General features: G+C 50.6%; 1 protein-coding gene across 1 annotated transcript in view; it reads right to left on the reverse strand.

Moving 5' to 3' along the window:
- Positions 1 to 212: 212 nt before the first annotated feature.
- LOC129333103 (1-phosphatidylinositol 4,5-bisphosphate phosphodiesterase gamma-1-like) overlaps positions 213 to 20,481 on the reverse strand; it is a 113,094-nt gene continuing 92,825 nt past the window's right edge. The window contains exons 24-32 of the mRNA XM_054984494.1: positions 16,964 to 17,127; positions 16,260 to 16,356; positions 15,346 to 15,570; positions 12,784 to 12,932; positions 12,547 to 12,661; positions 8,774 to 8,935; positions 6,343 to 6,431; positions 4,286 to 4,470; positions 213 to 3,594 (exon numbers count right to left, since the gene is read on the reverse strand). Coding sequence (XP_054840469.1) covers positions 3,543 to 3,594; positions 4,286 to 4,470; positions 6,343 to 6,431; positions 8,774 to 8,935; positions 12,547 to 12,661; positions 12,784 to 12,932; positions 15,346 to 15,570; positions 16,260 to 16,356; positions 16,964 to 17,127 — 1,238 coding nt within the window. The 3' untranslated portion in view covers positions 213 to 3,542. The remainder of the gene's footprint in view (positions 3,595 to 4,285; positions 4,471 to 6,342; positions 6,432 to 8,773; positions 8,936 to 12,546; positions 12,662 to 12,783; positions 12,933 to 15,345; positions 15,571 to 16,259; positions 16,357 to 16,963; positions 17,128 to 20,481) is intronic.

Raw genomic sequence — 20,481 nt, forward strand, 5'->3', positions numbered from 1 at the left:
ATGAGGCTGGGGAGGTGGGAGCAATGGAGGGATACCATCCATATATGCCAGACTGGGTTACTTGACAGAGGAGTGAATGACACTTAGCCGCCCAGTCTGTCCATCTCTGGAGGATGCTAAAAGGAGTGAGCAGGGGAATGGGTGGTAAAAACAGAGGTGGTTGGATAACATTCCTACTTTCCTTCATTTTACAAGGTGATGAACCGAAGATGGAAACAGTTCAGCTGCAGCCTTCAGGGCGTGCTGTGTCCCATCCAAGGACAGGTCACACAGCGGCAGAGGGAAAGTTTGGCTCCAGAACTGCAGCCAGGGCTAGCGATGGAGTCGTTTGCCCCGAGAAAACAAAGCCACATGCTAGAGGAGAAATATCTTACCAGAAACTCAGGCAGACACCTTTATATATAAATACTGGCTAAATAGATTTATTGTCATACAAAGGATACATTGGAGGAGGGGGGGTCCCCCCTCCTCAGAGTTGCGGTGCTGCAAGGGACACGGTCTCCTTGCAGCAGAGGGGGTTCACCTGCTGCCTCCCTTGTGCTTCTTTTTGTCCCCCCTCCCTTGCATCAGCAGCTTTCTTCTCCCCTAAAGGAAGTCTTGGCTGTCAGATTCTGACCTACGGGTGGGCTTCTGTGCTCCTGGCAGCAAACCAGTCTGGGCATAACGTTTTGTCTTGCTGTGGCAGGTCAGTTCCTAGCATAACCTTTCCCCCTTTCTGCCTGTGTAATCTGCCCATCAGTCCTGAGCTCCCTCACCCTATACCCCTTGAACTGAAGAGCTTGAAGGTGCCTTGCAGTACAGGTGGGGATTGCCTGGTTGGGGAGGGGTGGTGGTCACCTTGCTTGTTCTGTCCCTCAAACCCAGTGAGAACAGAAATGAACCACACCCTGCTTTTGAGTGTAATGTGAACACGGAGGACCTGCAGTATATGATGGGCAAGTTCTTTCCTAATCCAACTAGATGGGATTCATCCATCAATGGCACCATTTGGGATTAAACCCACAGCTTTTATCAGCAGATGAGTTACCCGCGCTCCCTTGGGGGCGAAGCCCGAGTCTGTACACCACAGCAGCCCCAGCTCCACCCACAGGGTTCAGCTCCAGTGTATGTAGTTGTAGCATAATTTAATCTTAACTTTCCTGCCTTCTGTGGCCAGGCAATGCAACTTATACAATGAAAGGAAGAGTATATAACTGTGCATATATTTGCTGCCATCGTTCTGCTCCAGGGAGCTAGAAGCAAAGAACAAGGGACGAAAGGCTTGGCTCGACAGCCTACTCCGTGCCCCCCTCCTCCTCTCAGAGGCTTGTCGTGGGCAGCAGCTGCATGTTCGGAATATGGCATCCTCTGTCAAATGCCAAACTCCGCAGTCCTGCCACCGTGTAGTGGCTGAGGGAGACTGTAACGGGCTCTTAAGGTTTCTGCAAACCAGAATCTCTTAGCGGCTCAGCTGCAGCCTCGGGGGCAAGTCAGGCTCTTCTTTCCTTTTGCTTTTCTTATGGCCACTGTGGGAGTATCTCAAATTACCGGGGGGGGGGGGGGGAGCTTTTTCAACGGACCAGGTGAAAGACTGACGATACACACAGAAGTGGTGAAAAGTAACCAGACTTCAGTTAAACACCTGAAAGACAAACCCTCAGAAGTGGCCTTATGCTGACGGAGCCCACTGGTCCCCCCCACCCTAGCTTTGTATCCCCTACCCTTCCTGCTGGTGGCGCGCCAGGGTCTTCGGCAGAGAGCTTTCAGCTGAGGATGCCATGGGTCCAACCTGGCTGCTGCCTACAAAGCAGGTGCTCTGTGACTGAATCGTGAATGCTTCACTGCCGGAGGCTGGACAGAGTGTGGCCCACGGGGTGCATGTTCCTTGGAGAGCAACCAGCTCCCAGTCTGGGATGCCCGACATGCAGGATCCCGGGCAATCCACCTCCCCACCTTTCCCCAGTGATGTTTCTTCATGTTCCTCCTGCAGCTTCCAAGGCGCTGGGCTCTGATGTGACTAACGGGGAGGCCCCCCCTAAGCAAAAACCTGTGAGGAACCGTGAGCACAGTCAGAACAGCCGAAATATCTCGGGGGCGTTTTGCCCAACCTGTTTCCTTCTGCCTGCAGACTCCAATAAGGCAATCAGACTCTGAAGACGGACCTGGCACCGGCCCAAGAGAGTGGAAGACCGTGCAGGCCCAGCTTTGACGGCCCTGGGCCTTGTGCCTCTGCCTGGGGGAGGGGGCAGCTGTGTGTCCCTGGTGTTGGGACGCCTCTGCCCTACATGGGACATCATTTATGGAAGGTTGGGGTGGCCAGGAGAGATTTCTCTCCTCTTTGCCTGCAATAAATAAATAAATATATCAAGATTGCAAACCAATGCATATTTTGGGAGTAAGCGCCACTGAAGTCAATGGTCCCTACTTTTGAGAAGACTTGGAGAGGACGGAGGTGATAAGGGGGCGGGGGGTGAAGTTGGTCGCTGGGACTTGTGCTTAAAGATGTCAAAATGGGAGTGGTGTGTATCTTTCTGTGCTTCGGCAGCCTGAAGCACCATGCTAAGAAAAGAGGAGGCCTCCGTGCTGCCCTGCCGTCCCCCTTCCTGCAGTCATCTCTTGACACCTCCCCTGGAAACCTGAGCTGCTGTAAGTGGTTTTGTTGCCTGAAGCAAGGGTTCACCCAACGCCTCCTGGGTCTGCTCCACTGCGGGCTTGGACCCAGTGAGAGAGCACCGGCCCAGACAGCTATGCCATTCTCAGCTCCTGACCCACTGGGGGCTGGGAAGGACCTTTGAGTGCCTCGAGAAAGTCCGCCTCCTCCTCCTGTGCTGTCTCAAAGGGATGCTGGGGGCGGGGGGGCTTGGCCAGAGAACCAGCCCTGTCCCTTGGCAAACATCAGCATTCAAAAACTCCCCCCCCTATGCTTTGTCTGCCCCATGCTTCTGCTACCATCATTTCCCCTTTCCAGCCCCCAGTCCCAAATGCACACCCATGCCATTGTCCAGCCTTCCCCCTTACTCTAGGCCGTCAGCTGATTCTCTGCTAACCTGCCAAAGGTCTCGGGTGCAAGGAAAACAATCTCCTAGGAAGGGAGATGAGACATCCACCACCAGGGTTCTTTCAAGAGGCAACAAGGGGAGGGGGCACCAAGAGTAACATTAAAAAAGGAGGCCTGGATCCTTTCTCCATGCGTGGATGAAAACTGAAGTCTGCCAAAACTTTCCAGGAACAAACGATTCCCATGGCATGGCCTCTAGGAGCTGCCTGGCTGTGGCTGTAGCAGTCTCTCTCATTCAGTTTGCAAGCCTGCTTGCTGCGCTGGGAAAACAGCCAGTGAGATTCTAGCGTCCCGCTTCCCAGTGCTCCCGGTGAGTGCACCACTCGTGTTACGGCAGCCACGATGTCTGCTGCTCCACCCACCAGGCAGCCAGCCTGCTGGACGGGGGAGAGTAGAGAACTGTCCCAGCCTTGGTTGGTCTTGGAGCCCTCCTTGGGGTTTGGTGTTGGGGGGGGCTATTCCTGGCCTCCCCATAGCCAGGAATGTGAGAATGTTCAGGGTCAGTTCAGTTGCGCTTGTTGGCCAGCTGCCGGTCTCGCTTCTTTTTCTCCATCAACCTGCATTGGAAAGAGAACAGAGCATAGCTAAAGACCTAAAACCTCCTTGCTCTATCAGCCACATTTAATCCAGCGTCTCGTTTCCAGCAGTGGCCAGTCAGATGCCACAGGCCCCACAAGCAGGAGCCATAGAGAAGAGCCCTCCCCAGAGGAGCACTGATTCAGCCAGCAATTAATTTGTCCAGATCCCTTTTAAAGCTATCTAAGCCAGTGGTCACCACCATGCCTTGTGGCAGCGAGTTCCACAAGCTGACCACCAATTGTGTGAAGCAGTATGCCCTTTTGTCTGTCTCAAATCTATGGCCAGCCAGCTGTCCCTGAGGGGGAGAAAAATGGATCCACTAGCTTCACGCTGGCACAACTTTGTTGACTTTTGCCATGTCACCCATCAGTGGCCTTTGTTCTAATCTAAAAGTGTCTGAAAGACCAGCCAGAGCACAGAATAATCTTTTGGGAGAGATTTTTCTGCGATTCTTTGGTGTGAAACCAGCTGCTGCTGCCTGGGGCAGACTGGTTTGGAGGACTCTCATTCATGGAGTAGAAAGCGCAGTGGCCTGGCAGAGCAGGTCTCAAGGCAGCGGAAGGGGAAAGAGGAATCCAATGGGCAGTGAAAGGTGAACAGGTAAGCAAAGGAAAGAGGGCTCTACTCTCAAGCCCAATTTTGACCAAGGGCCCAGGGGCATGAACTCACTTCCTGTTGCGCACTTCTGTCAGCTCCATGAGCCGTTCCTGCGCTGCGCGCAGCTCATCCAGCCGCTGCTGATACCGCGAGTCGCAGTTGTTGCTGTGTTCGAAATTGGACACCTGGTTGGAGAGCTCGCTGGCCCGGTCCCGCAGCTGCTGAATGGAGGAGTAGAGGTTCTCGTCGTCTTCTTCCTGCAAGCGATGAAGCCGACAAAGCTGTGTGGGTGAACTGAAGAGCCAGCTGTGGTAGCCCCATGTGGGAGAATGCGGCACTCGCTGTTTTCTGAAAGCTGCTTAAAATTATTTGCATATTTATGTCACCCCAGTGTCAGGATCAGAATGCTCTTTTGTATACTTATGCTTAACCGACTCCATATTTAATCCTTTCAGTGTTCAGTGCTTTCTTCCCCAGGTGCAGAGGTTCCCAGGCAGCTATCTCTCAGACCAGCATTGTTTTAACAAAATGTCAGAACTGTGGCTAGATAAAATCCTTACTCCAGTCTGCCTTCTGCAATTAGACAAAAGTCCATTGTTTCCAAAAAGCATTTAATGAAGAAAAAGATTATTATAGTCCACTGGCCTGAATGCAATATCCAGGTTGGTACATATGCATTGTTACCAATGCCAGGCAAAGCAAGAGATACATATTAAATATCATAGCTGACCCATCCTCCCCCCACAGTTCTCAAAATATTCCCTTTGAAGCTGCAAAAGCGAAAGCTTCCCCAAGGCCGGTTCTTGGTGGAACGTCGGTAGCCAAAACAATGCGGGTCTGTGAGATAGCTGCCTGGGAACCTCTGCACCTGGGGAAGAAAGCACTGAACACTGAAAGGATTAAATATGGAGTCGGTTAAGCATAAGTATACAAAAGAGCATTCTGATCCTGACACCCAGGGCTTTTTTTCTAGGAAAGGAGGTGGTGGAACTCAGTGGGTTGCCCTCCAAGAAAATGGTCACATGGCTGGTGGCCCCGCCCCCTGATCTCCAGACAGAGGGGAGTTGAGATTGCCCTCCACGCCGCTTGGCGGTGTGGAGGGCAATCTCAACTCCCCTCTGTCTGGAGATCAGGGGGCGGGGCCACCAGCCATGTGACCATTTTCAAGAGGTTCTGGAACTGTTCCACCGCGTTCCTGCTGAGAAAAAGCCCTGTGTCACCCTAATCCCTCCCTCCCCCAGAGGATGCCTGCCTATCTCTTTGGCAAAAAGAGTCCTCCACACCTGTTATATGTATCTGCAAGGCTGTGACTCTTAGTCTCGGTCCTTGAATGCAACCACCTGCTCTGATGAGTGACCTGTGAATTTTCTCTGTTGAAACAGAGACCAAAGGAGAAACGGCCACAGAGATTGATCTGTTCTCCCATGCTTTCTTCTGCCTCGTGGTGGTTCCACCTGGGGCTGTACTCCACCAGCCTCTTCTCACAGCCTCCGGGGCAAAGCCACAAATGCTCCGTCCCTCCGCTCTTCCTTGGCATCTTCAAACCCCGTGCAACGAGCCATTCATCTCCAGTAGGGCTTCCTGAACTCTTGCAAGGTTCAAGAAATTGAGAAGCCGATTTGGGCATATGCCACTTACCATGGAGTTTTAAAGACCTCAGGAGGACCAAGGAGAAACAGGCCGATGGTGGTGAGGAAGGGGTAGTAGTGGATGCTACCCCTCACCCAACACATCTTGTGTCACTGTACACCCATCTCTATACAGGTTCCAGATTTTTAACCAAGTGGACCTTCAGAAACCAGCTGTAACGCTGTTTCAAAGCTTCTCGGATCCCAGAGCTTCCAATTTCTGGTGCTTCCTCACTTCATAATAATATTTGATTTATATACCACCCTTCAAGACAACTTAACACCCATTCAGAGCGGTTTACAAAATGTGTTATCATCTTCATAACAATTCCCCTGTGAGGTAGGCGGGGCTGAGAGAGCTCTGAGAGAGCTGTGACTGGCCCAAGGTCACCCAGCTGGTTTCAAGTGGAGGAAGGGGAATCAGACCTGGCTCTCCAGATTAGAGTCCTGCCGCTCTTAACCACTCCACCAAACCGGCTCTCTCATACGCAACTGGCTTACCTTGGCATTGACTATTTCAATGTGGATCAACAGGGCGGCAAGTTCAAGGTCTTCGCTGTAGCTGTTCTTCAGAGGCACTGACCTGTAACCTGTAGGCAGGGACCCAAATACTGAGGTTATCTCCTTATGAAATAGATCTGAAGCAAGTAGTAAGACGACCTGATATTAAAGATGGTGGGAGGCTTATGCTTTCCTTCTCCTGTCCCACCATTCCTAACCTATTGCAGAAATCATCTTGCTTCCTTTCAGATTCAACCGCTTAGGGTGTTCCAAGAGGAAGGCAGAAGACCCTGGCTGGCTTTCCAAAGGGCCCCATCATCTTCCTTTCCTGCCTAAGAGGAGAATCAATCAAATGGTTTTTTGAAAGCCAGGACTTTGACAAAGATGTCGGAAACCAGAGCGGAACTACAAGTGACAAAAGGCACAGGTTGGACACTTGTCAGCTTCCCTCAAGTTTTGGTGGAAAATGTAGGCAGCTTGGCGGAATGTTGGACAAGTGACAGTTGAAAAGTCCATTGGACAGCAGTCGGAGAGCGAAGCTGCAAGACCAGGACGCCTACATTTCCCATCAAAACTTGAGGGAAGCTGACAAGTGTCCAACCTGTGCCTTTTGTCACTTGTAGTTCCGCTCTCAGAGTTCTCAGAGGTGGTCACAACAGTCTCCCGATGCATTTGGGAAGGGTCCTGGCATAAACCCAAATTCGAGGAAGAGGCTGCCCTCGCGTGTGACTGCCAATTAAAACTGGGGGGGGGGGTGGAGGAATTAAAGGTTCTACAAAGCTAATCAAGTCCGCCGCCAACTGTTTGGAGTCCTGAATTAGAATTTTACTTCTTTGAGGTTTATCAAGCATGCTTAATTGTTTGGATACACCTGTCTCTGAGAGGAGACCCGCCGATAACGGTCCGGAAGACTTCGAGGCACGACTCCAAACTATCCACAAAAGATGGGTAAAAGCTGAACAAAGTAGGACGTTTTTGGTCGAGCGCATCAGGCAAGCTGGACTGACTTCAGGCAAACCCTATCCAATGGCTGCAAAGAGCCTCTTCAAAATGGAACCACACCAAGTACATTACAATTATTTTCCCGGGACAAGCCAAAGATACAGCATGATTCTGACAGTAACCAGGCAGATGCGCCTCTGGGAAACTCCTAAGCAGGACGTGATGAGAGAGGGCCACTCCCCCTCCCAATTGTTTGCTCCTCTACCCACACCAGTTATTTTTTTTATTTCATTCATAGCCCACTTTTCTCACTGAGACTCAAGGCAGATTGTGCACTGTCAAGTCACACTCGACTGACGGTGACCCCTGCTAGGGTTTTCAAGGCAGGTGTGAAGCAGAGGTGGTTCGCCATTCCCTTCCTCGGCAGGGTCTTCCTTGCTAGTTCCCCATCCATGCTGCCCCAGCTTCCAGCCCCTTCTCTTTCCTTACATCTTGTCAGATAGCCATTATAGTAAAGAGTCCAGTAGCACCTTTAAGACGAACCCACTTTATTGTAGCATAAGCTTTCGAGAACCACAGCTCTCTTCGTCAGATGCATCGTCAGCTTTTGAGAACCACAGCATCTGACGCAGAGAGCTGTGGCTCTCGAAAGCTGATGATGCATCTGACAAAGAGAGCTGTGGTTCTCGAAAGCTTATGCTACAATAAAGTGGGTTCATCTTAAAGGTGCTACTGGACTCTACTATTTTGCAGCTACAGACTAACTTGGTTAACCCCTCTGGATCGCTGATATCCATGTTACTGAGACACATGACATGATGCTCTACAGATGTTTAACCAGGAGATGCAAACTCCATGCTTTGTCAAACTACGTACTTGCCCGCTGCCGAGTTGCAGCTGATTTCTGGTAAGCACAGGGCTGTCAAGGCAAGTGAGAAGCAGAGGTGGTTTGCTTTTGCCGCCTTCTGCAGAGTCTTCCTTGGTGGTCTCCCATCCAAGCACTGACCCTGCTTAGCTTCACAGATCTGTCAAGATCTCGCTATACCATGCCGCCTTCCCTCCCACAAGGCAGTTTACAAAATGTAAAACAAATTTAAAAAATACAGAAAGTATCCTAAAGAAAAAAAAGACACTTGTCCTTCATTCAGCCTTATTCTGTCTTCACTTTGAAACAATCAAAATCACAGGAGCTTTGTATGACATCCTAGCCCTTGAGGAGTGTGTAAAGAGTGTTCAGCTAGGCTTAGCACAGCCACCTTTATCTGGCAGGCCCTTTTTGGGAAAGAATCTTTCCAAAGGTTTCCAAAATCAAGCAAGACCTGGCACACAGCAAAGGAGGTCAAGGTGAGTGGAACAAGTTAGAAGCAAAAAACTGTGTGGAATGGCCTGAATCCAATCACTCGCCCCTTGACTCGAGGTGCGGCACATACCAAGGTCTTTCCTTGCTCCGGTACCTTATAACGGGAGATGACGGGGGCTAGACCTGTACCTGTTTTGAGGCTCTTGACGGGGAAGGTGGCCTGAGCCAAGAAGTTGGGATCGCTGAACATGTCCTCCTCGTAGACCACAAAACGCAGGAAAGCAAACTCGGGGTTGTTGATATCGAAGACGAACTGCTTGACAAGCCAGGTGGGGTTGAGGCCGTTGTCAGCTGCCGGGAAGAGGAGGGAAAGAAGAACGGTGAGAGGACTGCATGACTCAAGAGCCCAAGCAGGCATTTCTGGACACAAATGGAGGTGGAGAGAAGGCACCCAGAGAGCCTCCTTTGTAGAATCAGAGAAGGCACCCAGAGAGCCTCCTCTGAAGATCCAGAGCAGTTAGCCGTGTTAGTCTGTAGTAGCAAAATAGAAAAGAGTCCAGTAGCACCTTTAAGACTAACCAACCTTACTGTAGCATAAGCTTTTGAGAATCACAGTTCTCTTCGTCAGATGCGTCTGATGAAGAGAACTGTGATTCTCGAAAGCTTATGCATCTGAAGAAGAGAACTGTGATTCTCGAAAGCTTATGCTACAGTAAAGTTGGTTAATCTTAAAGGTGCTACTGGACTCTTTTCTACCTTTGAAGAATGCAGCCCTTCAGGGGACGCAGGCTTAGTCCTCGCTGAAGTGATAAGCCTCCTCCTCGCCTGTAATACTTCAGCTGGCAAGCCTGAGCTTTGATGGGATGTTCCACCGTACAAAAGAATTCCCCGCACCTGGATGTAGCATGTCCAGGAAAAGGGCATGAGCTTCTTTTCCCCCATGATATTCTTGCTTTCTGTACAACGTTCTTGTTTTTTACTTTTTTCATGGGGAATTTTCAGTCATATGATACCCCCTGCAGTCTGAAAGTGGTACAGCCTAAACATGGGATGGCTCCCACACTAAGGACGCTCAAGTGTAGGGAGATGCAATATTAGCCGGGAAGCGTGATTTTAAAAGACAGAGCCAAAGCGCTGTCAATTTCACCTCTCTACAGAGCCAGCTTGTCAGAGGGTTTGTTAATTCCTTCTTGGCCTCTGCAAAGGGGAGGCGAAATTGACAGAGTCTTAGGGGAGGGGAAGAGGAAATTAACAAACCCTCTGAGGAGCCACCTCCCTGGCTCTGTAGAGAGGTGAAATTTTTAAACTCCTCTTCCCGGCTGGCATTGCGTCTCCCTACACTTGAGCGTTCTCAAGTAAGAGGTCTTGCGTAGAGAGACACTTAAGAACTGGGCTTCTGCTAGTATCCCTTTTTCAGATCACTGCATGTGACTCAGGGGTCAGCATCAGCCGCCTCCACACCCGTTACTGAGATGAACTTCTGTAGTTGCCTTATTCGGGGTCGGAGCATGCGCCACCAAGCTCAGTGCTGCTTGCTTCAGCTGGCAGCGGCCAAAGCAGACATCCTGTTTTTTGGACGAGATATGTTGGGTCTGGGTCCTTTCAGACTATCAGCCACATGTCCCGCTGCTGTGACCTCCCAAGCACATGTGGCTCCAATCTGTATCGCGACTGCAGTGCATGAAGAGGCTTTTTACATTCTCTTCCCATGCCGTTTTTCCAACCTGAAATGGCCATGTTGTGGGGGGTGGCATTATTTGCCCTGTTGGGGGTCTGCATCTGTTCTGATGTGGTTCGTATGCAGCCACCCAGTGGGGCGAATTGTGTCCCTGGGGCAGTTTCAGCTTGGGAAAAGAACACAGGGGAAGGCCAAACCCCCTTCTCCCCACTGCCAAACTGATCCTGTCATGTCTGCACCTCATCCATGCCATTATTTTAAGCTGAGATGTTACAATGAGCCATTGTTGTTACTGTGAACCATTATTGATGCTGTACCTTAATGTCATATTGCCAATGCCATAAACTGCCTTGCTTTCACAGGCCTCCTGAAGCCGCAGGTGCCTTATCTTTGAAGCTCCCAGGGCTTCTGACCTTGTAAACTGTTCGTCCTCATGAACCACTGTGTTTCCACCTTAATCTTATGCCTTCCTAGTGTCTAGACTTGATAAGTAAACTATGCGAGGAGTACTCAAGACAGCTTCGCGCCAAAAGTTATGTTTTACTGTTGGGAGGGGGGATGAGTAATTGTGCTCTATAAGAAGGATGGTTTTCACACATTTAGGTATTCCTGTCAACTTGCTTGTCTGCTTGCTTTTCTTCTGAGCAATCCTACGGACATATCTGTGGATTTGATTGGATTCCCAAATAAAGCCCTTTCAACCAAGATCGCGGATTTCTTGCTGTGAGGGCACAGGGGTCTATCTGCCATGGCCTGTCATCCACAGACTGACAGATCCAAATCAGAACCCTGCTTGCTTGGGAAAGGAGCAGCTTGAGGCTGGCGGTTTGAAAGTAAAGGAGGGGAACCTCAATCCAGCTGTGAAAAATTATCTTGTCTAGCTGGGGCACAGAAAATCTTTCCCAACCGGACAAGTCCTTGAACTGGATATCCTGGGATTGAACCTTCTGTGAATGCAAAGCAGGGAATTTTACCATTCAGTCCTTTCTGCCAACAACTCCGATACTGCTATTCTTCAGTCATTACTTAAGTTAACTGAAAATCTCACCCACAAACCATTCACTGATCTGCCATCGGGCCCTGACAAGCCCCCGTACAAGATCACCTACTTCCCTGAGCATGCCACTGTCCTAGCCCATGGGTCATGTATATATTTGAATGCAAATAGCTTCAACCATTTAAATTAGGAAATATGCAAATAACAACAACAACAACAACATTTGCTTTATATACCGCCCTTCAGGACAACTTAAAGCCACACTCAGAGCGGTTTACAAAGTGTGTTATAATTATCCCTACAACAATCACCCTGTGAGGTGGGTGGGGCTGAGAGAGCTCTGAGAGCTGTGACTGACCGAAGGTTATCCAGTTGGTTTCAAGTGGAGGAGGGGGGAATCAAACCTGGTTTTCCAGGTTTCCAGTTCTGCCGCTCTTAACCACTACACCAAACTGGCTCAACAAACTTCACTAATAATTCAAAATGCTCCATGCATGGAGTAGGTAGGGGGAATCTCTGGCTGCATTAGAGATTTGCCCCAGCGTTGAACTACTTTTGCTTTAGAACAGCAAGATCTGAGTCCAGTGGCACCTTACAGACTACCCAGATTTTCAGGCTATAAGCTTTTGAGAGTCAGAGCTCCCTTCTGCAGATACCTCAAAATCTTGTTCAACTCTAAAGGTGCTGCTAGACTCAAATTTTATTTATTTATTTATTTATTTTATTCAATTTATAGCCCGCCCTCCCCACAGATGGGCTCAGGGCAGCTAACAACATTAAAAAATACATTAAAATCACAAAACATAAAATCAATTAATAATTTTTTAAAAATCATTACAATAGTCCAGGAGCAGGCTATTTAAACAAATATTGGGAGTCCGTATACGGGCATAGCAGATGGCCGAGGGCAGCCCCAGAAGAAGTGGTGGTCTTAGATGGAAGATGGAGGACACCCGCTGGCACTCAGCCGAAGGCCCGGCGGAACATCTCCGTTTTACAGGCCCTGCGGAACTGTAACAGGTCCCGCAGGGCCCGGATCTCCAGCGGGAGAGTGTTCCACCGGGCCGGGGCCAAGGCAGAAAAAGCCCTGGCCCTGGTTGAGCCCAGACAGATGTCCTTCGGGCCGGGGACCACCAGGAGTTGCTTGTCTGCAGAGTGCAACACCCTGCAGGGGACGTAATGGACCAACACAGCTTCTTACATGAAACTAGTTTTGCTTAGCAAATGACAGACCACGTGTCTGCCCCCCACAGTACATACACCCAAAGTCCTGAGTGCGAACCTTACCCACAACTTCTGTCTTGTTTTTGCTGTTGTCAAATTCAGAGCCACAAACCTCCACCTCCACAAAGGGACAGACAATGCTGCGGCCGTTCTTGGGGAGATGCCGGGCCCCTAGGATCTGGCAGGAGGAAGATTGGATTGAATTACACAGAAACAGTAATAACTGAGCAGGATACTGAACAGGTTGGGGGGGGGGTGCAGATGGGTCATTCCCTTCCCCCGCCCCCGTTGTTTACTTACCTGCAGCTGAACAGTAATGGGTTCCACCAGTTTCAGGCTGCTCTTGTCGAACGGGTCAAAAAGGTCGTCCCGCATGATGTCCGGTTGCAATACATACCCGCTGCGCCCCCCCAGCATGAACAGCGACTGGTTCAGCTGCATTGGCTTGTCTGGAAGCGCACACACACACCAGAGCTCAGAGACAGGGACCCACCCACCATTGCATTAAGTTCCACAGGAACATGTTGGGGCAGTATCTAGTGCGCAGGTGGGCCAAAGCGTGATTAAGGAACCACGTGAAACTCAAATGGCTCCAGAAGGGTCCAAGAAAAGAAGTCTCAGGAGCTGGTCTCACAGCAGGATTCAGACACAGGCCCTTGGTTTTTTGGTTTTTTTTAGATGAATGCCCAAAGCTGGGGGGGGGGGGGCTACAAAGAGTTGTCTTCTGTGATTGGATGGAAAGGATGGTGCGAGCATACAAAAAGTTTTGCAGATCAAACCAAGGGTCCATCTATTCCTGCATCCTGTCTTCAGAAGGCCAGAAGTAGGGGATGAAGGCCCTCCCTTTTGTCTATATCCATAACAGCTCATCAACACAGGTACACTGCCTTTAATCTTGGAGGTTTCCTTTAGCTATTGTGACTGATAATATGTTTATTACTATGCCACTTTTCCTCATTGCTCAAAGCAATTTAAACAAATTATCTCTCTCTCTGCCTTCACTTCCCATTATTATTTGCTGATTGATTGTGTTTGTTTCTCCTGGCAGGACGAGAGAGGAGCCAAGCATGCTTTGCCTCTGATGGAAAACCAGAAAACCAACCGGAAGTAGAAGAATCATGCCGTGATTAACTAACTAATAGGAAGTGAAGACCAATGTATAACACAAACAACATATACTATAGGAAGTGTATATTTTGATTCTGTTATACACTGGTCTTCACTTCCTATTAGTTTGTTAGTCACGGCGTGATTCATCTTCTACTTCTGATGGGAAACCTGCATGGCTGCTAAAGGGGCGCACTTTTGGTTGCTTCAAAGATCGACGCCTTTACGGACAAAACTGCACAGTCCTAGCATGCGCTTCCTTCCAGCCTTCTCATCACTTCCTGTTTGTGAGACCTCTGTGTGACACACTTCCCAGAACGTCGTCCTCTAGTATACTGCACCGTCTGCTTGGAATCTACTCCGTCCCCTTTGGAAGACGTCTAAGCCTCTTCCCATCTCCGTGGCCTGTGACAACACTGCCACTACCCAGGGCAGGTATCCAGGGCAGGCAACCAGAAAACCCCCCTCCTGTGGCTTCTCTCACCACCAACAATCCCGCCCTGCCTGACCGGCTCCCCAAGAATGGACTCTGCCACAATCTCCGATGAGCCACCAGAACACGGTTCCCATCACCGCCAGGATTACGGCTACCTGACAGGTGGATGAGTATCAGCTCCCAACCCCCCCCCCCCTCCCCTAATGCCATTTAAATTAGCATGGACTAATGTCTAGCAATCAAACACCGTTTCAGTCCCACCAGCTACTGGTTGTTACTCTGTGTTGTAACCTCAAGCCTTTTGCCAGCGAAAGGTTTTCGTGCCAGGACTGCGTCTGTTCTGGTACTGGGGCTCTGTGACAGATCGCCAAGCAAGGGCAGGGCTCTGACTCTGGGAGGGGAGGGGCCACGAAGGGTCAGTCCGCATGTTTCTGATCCCTGACACCCAGTGTGGTGTAGTGGTCGGAGTGCTGGACTAGGATCTCGAAGACCCAGGTTCGAATCCCTACTCTCCCATGGAAACACGTTGGGTCACTTGGGATATTTTTAGGATAAAATGGAGCAAACAATGTAAGCAGCTCCGAGTCCCCACTGGGGAGAAAGCCAGGGTATCAACAAAGTTAAAACTCCTCTATTGGGCCTTTATCTAAAACTAGCAACAGAGGCCCATTGTGTTTACAAATACAACAGGCTCTAGCTGAGCTTTGTGAGGGCCACCCCACCCTGCTGTGTGGGCTTGAGAGGGCTGCAGTGCCCCAAGCCCTGCGGCCCTCTGGAGAAACCTGCCCCGGTGCTGCACGGCAGGCTGATTTCAGCCTGTTTGAGACTGAATCAGGCCCGTTGGAGCTGAAATAGGCCCACTGCAGAGCGCAGGAGCACTTCAGGGCCCATCCCACCGCCCCAGCAGCATTCCTTCACTCTGCAGTGGGCTGATTCAGCCCCAAATGGGTCAATATCGGCCCTCTGGGGAGTACAGGAGAACTCCAGGGCTCATTATGCTGCTCCAGCAGCGCTCCCGTGTTCCGCACTGGGCCAGTTTCAGCCACTGAGGAGGCCACTAAGGTGGCAGGAAGGCAAGCTGTGTTGCCAACAACTCATTTCCTATCTGTACGGACTGCGCCTGCGCAGGGATAAAAAATGAGTCGTCGCAACACCGTTTGTCTTTCAAATCTTAGGATGCTTGGCCTGTGTGACTACTCTTATACTTATGCGATGCAAATTACCAGCAAGAATGCAATACTCATATCCACCCTTGCCATCTACCCACACTAAGAGCGGGCAGAGCCTGCCAGCAGCCAGCACAGAGAGGGGAGAGTTACCAGGTGTCTGAAAGTTGAGGGCCACCAACTGGCTGCCGCAGATCCACATGGGCAGGGGGTCGTAGTTAGAGGAGTCCAGGCGCTGCCCTTTGGGGTAGACGCGGCTCAGCTGCCGGCGGTTGTACTGCAGGAATTTCTTGCCCTTGCTGCGGTTGGCATATTTCTCAGCCTTGGTCTCGGGGAAGGAAGACATGTCGCGGTAGCACGCTTTCTCTGTGCCAATTTCTGAAAGGGAACATAGGACAAGCGGTGGTTGGTCTTTTGGATACAGATGACCTGGGGCGGGAGGTAGAAACACGCTGAAGTTTATATATTCACTTTGTAGAGAAAGTGGACAAAAAAATTCCTTCAGAAATGCACAAACTTGCAGTCATCCATAGAAAGCAGCAGGCAGGAGGTTTAAGGAAGTGTTCCTAAAGCACACTGAGAGCCATCAGTTTGGACACATGGAGGAATTCTGCTAGGACAGGTGCTTCTCCTCACAAGTGTCTTGCCTCAGAGGAGAGCGCCTTCTTCCAAAGGAAAGTGCCTCTGGTAGCACCTTGTGGGACCCGGCATGTGGAACTCATTGCTACATGCTGCAGTGATACAGTCAACCTGAGGAAAAAGGCTGCCTGTAACAGCCCAAACATCAATCTGACACTCAAAAGACTGGTTCTCTTAGGGGTTTCTAAATAATTTTCTGAGCTGCTTGGAGCCCTCTTTCGGAGACAGGTGGGCCTTCCAGTCTGCTGTCCATCAAATCTGTCAGGGTGCTCCTCCTCCTGGAATGGCTGTAAAGGCCCCAGCCATGTCTTGGGCCTGGCCCCCACAGGCAGGGCTTCAGTGTGCTGAAACGCGATCCCCTTGGGTCTACAAGACACCATTTATTATGTTGGAAGGGATGTGTGTGTGTGTTGGGGAAGGACACTCACTCTCCTCGTCGAAGGGCACCGGGCGGCAGTAAACCACCAGTTCCGACAGCTCCAGGGCTATCTTCTTCCTCCGTTCCATGATCTTTCCCTCTTGCATCTGCACAGAATACACCAGGGTAGAAGGTCAGAAAGGACCCTTAAGAATTATCTGCCCAAGATACACACACCAAAAAAGCGGCAAAGAAATCCACGCTATTGCTCCACATCTCAGCCACAGGCATTTCTCACAGGCACTCAGGATCGGTGCCTTACTCAAAGAGGAAGAGGAAATGGGCCACCCACATTTCACCTGCCCATTCATTGAAGCTGAAGGGACGGAGCAGGTTGGGAATGGAATCTAAAGCAGTAATCAAATAACTCTAGATGTACAGGAATGTATGATTGGTCAGGTTAAGGGAAGAAGACAGCTGAGAACTGGCCATCGGAAGAGACCTTAAGAGATCACCCAGTCCCGTCTAGTTCTACTGTCAAACAGCTCTTAGGAAGTTTCTGCTAATCTTCAACCAAAATCTCCCCTCCGGCGACTGAAGCCCATTAGATCCAGTTTTGCCCTCTGGAACAACAGAGAACAAGCCTCTGCTTTGCCCACCCTCTTGTTGCCCACCCCACCCTGAAAGCAACTGTTAAGCTGCAACTTCAAACTCTCCAACGTGAGATTAGCCATCATAGCTCCAACCAGTCAGGACCCCTCCCCTGAGACTCACCCTGGCGTCCGCATTCTGCGTGGCTTCCCGGATCTTGGCCACCCAGTCGTTGAGCTCCTCCTGGGTGTCCGCAGCGACATCCAACGACTGGGAAGGGTGGGTCATCTGCTGGGAATGGATGGTGAAGACAAATGGTTTGGAGCTCCTCCCGTCTTTGGAGATAACTACAAGGACACCAGAGGGGGTGGCTTTACTGGAAAAGGCTCCCGAAGCAGGACTTCTCCATGGAGCAAGCCGGAGGAGCAGCCGGCCCTGCTCTTCAAGTAGCGGGTTTGGGAAGGAGGGGGCCGCTAGCACCGGAGGCTGAGACACCTGCCTTGGGGCAAAACTCATCCCTTCTGGAGAGTACGGCAGGTCTTACAAGATCCGTCCTTATCCGAGATAACAATAATCCTTAGCATTTACCTAGCACTTCTCATGTGTAGGAGGGACTTTACATACACTGTCCTGCTGTAACCCTTACAACCCTGAAAAGGGAGACTTGTGGCTAAAACTATGGGCACCCGGAAGCATCCTCTTTGTGTATCTTCTCCCATGTGTGGAATGGCATGGTGCGGATAACACCAAGGTCATGCAAAGGGTGGGTGGCATCTGAGCTGCATTAAGCTTCCCCAGATTGCTATGGAAGATAGGAAGTCAGGCTGCCTCCCTCCCCTTTAAGCTGTCTAATAATAAAACCCAGTATACATACAATACAATAACAATTAATACCCTATTAACTTCTTCATTGGAGGAAATAATTAAATCCAACCAACAGCTTCCACAGTCTAACACATTTTATATCACCATCCTATAAACACTCTGTAAAGTGACAAGTGCAATAAGAAGGAATAATGATACATAAATAGTCATGTACAATCAAAGACTATGGCAGTAATGTACATCCAAAGATCAAAAGTCAATCCTATGCAGATAGGTCCAAGCTCAAAAGTCAAAGAATCCAGTATTCAAGCGCCAATTCAACACAGGTAAGTATAAGTCCATAAGCTGTTCAAGTGCAGAAAACGTAAATTAATACTCTTAATTTTTCTGCAGAAGTTTTTAATAGGGTATTAATTGTTATTGCATTGTGTGTATACCAGATTTTGTTATTAGATGGTTACAGGGGAATTCCGTTTTTTCTGGCATCTTGTTACCGTAACTCTCTTTTTTCTTTTGCTTTCCCTCCCCTTTAAGGGCAAAGATGGGGAGTTTCAAAAGTAGAGACTTCCTAGGATCAGGCATGTGGGCAGAGGTTCATCCCCCCGCCCCCCATTAGCCTAATCAGTGGGGCAGGATTTGGGGCAGTGATACCATCCAAAACAACAGCCATATACAAAAACTCTTTATATTTTTGTTCCCATATACAAAAACTCTGACTGATGGGGCCGGGGGGGGCCCTCCTTTTGGGTTCTTTCCCCAGCTGTAAACAGTCCAGCAAGGCAACAGGAGTCAGACGATGGCAGCTGCTCGTAATCTCCTTTCCCCCCTCAATCCACGCGGTTGACAGCTGCCGTTCTGAAGGGGCAAGGCTAAAGGGCAGCCATGGGGATCTCTCGGAAGCCACAGCATGCCAGATCTGTGCCAAGCGAGTCTGACTCTGTGCTCTTGCTTAACATCACTAGGAGCGATTTGCTGGATCAGACTGAAAGCCAGTTTGGTGTAGTGGTGAAGAGCGGCAGGACTCTAATCTGGAGAGCCGGGTTTGATTCCCCACTCCTCCGCTTGAAGGCAGCTGGGTGGCCTTGGGTCAGTCACTTAAGAGCAGCAGGACTCTAATCTGGAGAGCCAGGTTTGATTCCCCACTCCTCCGCTTGAAGGCAGCTGGGTGGCCTTGGGTCAGTCACTTAAGAGCAGCAGGACTCTAATCTGGAGAGCCAGGTTTGATTCCCCACTCCTCCGCTTGAAGGCAGCTGGGTGGCCTTGGGTCAGTCACTTAAGAGCGGCAGGACTCTAATCTGGAGAGCCGGGTTTGATTCCCCACTCCTCCGCTTGAAGGCAGCTGGGTGGCCTTGGGTCAGTCACTTAAGAGCAGCAGGACTCTAATCTGGAGAGCCAGGTTTGATTCCCCACTCCTCCGCTTGAAGGCAGCTGGGTGGCCTTGGGTCAGTCACTTAAGAGCAGCAGGACTCTAATCTGGAGAGCCAGGTTTGATTCCCCACTCCTCCGCTTGAAGGCAGCTGGGTGGCCTTGGGTCAGTCACTTAAGAGCAGCAGGACTCTAATCTGGAGAGCCGGGTTTGATTCCCCACTCCTCCGCTTGAAGGCAGCTGGGTGGCCTTGGGTCAGTCACTTAAGAGCAGCAGGACTCTAATCTGGAGAGCCAGGTTTGATTCCCCACTCCTCCGCTTGAAGGCAGCTGGGTGGCCTTGGGTCAGTCACTTAAGAGCAGCAGGACTCTAATCTGGAGAGCCAGGTTTGATTCCCCACTCCTCCGCTTGAAGGCAGCTGGGTGGCCTTGGGTCAGTCACTTAAGAGCAGCAGGACTCTAATCTGGAGAGCCGGGTTTGATTCCCCACTCCTCCGCTTGAAGGCAGCTGGGTGGCCTTGGGTCAGTCACTTAAGAGCAGCAGGACTCTAATCTGGAGAGCCAGGTTTGATTCCCCACTCCTCCGCTTGAAGGCAGCTGGGTGGCCTTGGGTCAGTCACTTAAGAGCAGCAGGACTCTAATCTGGAGAGCCGGGTTTGATTCCCCACTCCTCCGCTTGAAGGCAGCTGGGTGGCCTTGGGTCAGTCACTTAAGAGCAGCAGGACTCTAATCTGGAGAGCCGGGTTTGATTCCCCACTCCTCCGCTTGAAGGCAGCTGGGTGGCCTTGGGTCAGTCACTTAAGAGCAGCAGGACTCTAATCTGGAGAGCCAGGTTTGATTCCCCACTCCTCCGCTTGAAGGCAGCTGGGTGGCCTTGGGTCAGTCACTTAAGAGCAGCAGGACTCTAATCTGGAGAGCCGGGTTTGATTCCCCACTCCTCCGCTTGAAGGCAGCTGGGTGGCCTTGGGTCAGTCACTTAAGAGCAGCAGGACTCTAATCTGGAGAGCCGGGTTTGATTCCCCACTCCTCCGCTTGAAGGCAGCTGGGTGGCCTTGGGTCAGTCACTTAAGAGCAGCAGGACTCTAATCTGGAGAGCCGGGTTTGATTCCCCACTCCTCCGCTTGAAGCCAGCTGGGGGACCTTGGATCAGTCACTTAAGAGCAGCAGGAATCTCGTCTGGAGAGCCAGGTTTGATTCCCCACTCCTCCACTTGAAGCCAGCTGGGGGACCTTGGATCAGTCACTTAAGAGCAGCAGGAATCTCGTCTGGAGAGCCAGGTTTGATTCCCCACTCCTCCACTGGAAGCCAGCTGGGTGACCTTGGATCAGTCACTTAAGAGCAGCAGGAATCTCGTCTGGAGAGCCAGGTTTGATTCCCCACTCCTCCGCTTGAAGGCAGCTGGGTGGCCTTGGGTCAGTCACTTAAGAGCAGCAGGACTCTCATCTGGAGAGCCAGGTTTGATTCCCCACTCCTCCGCTTGAAGGCAGCTGGGTGGCCTTGGGTCAGTCACT

Source organism: Eublepharis macularius, chromosome 7 (assembly GCF_028583425.1).
Source record: "Eublepharis macularius isolate TG4126 chromosome 7, MPM_Emac_v1.0, whole genome shotgun sequence".
Taxonomy (NCBI): domain Eukaryota; kingdom Metazoa; phylum Chordata; class Lepidosauria; order Squamata; family Eublepharidae; genus Eublepharis; species Eublepharis macularius.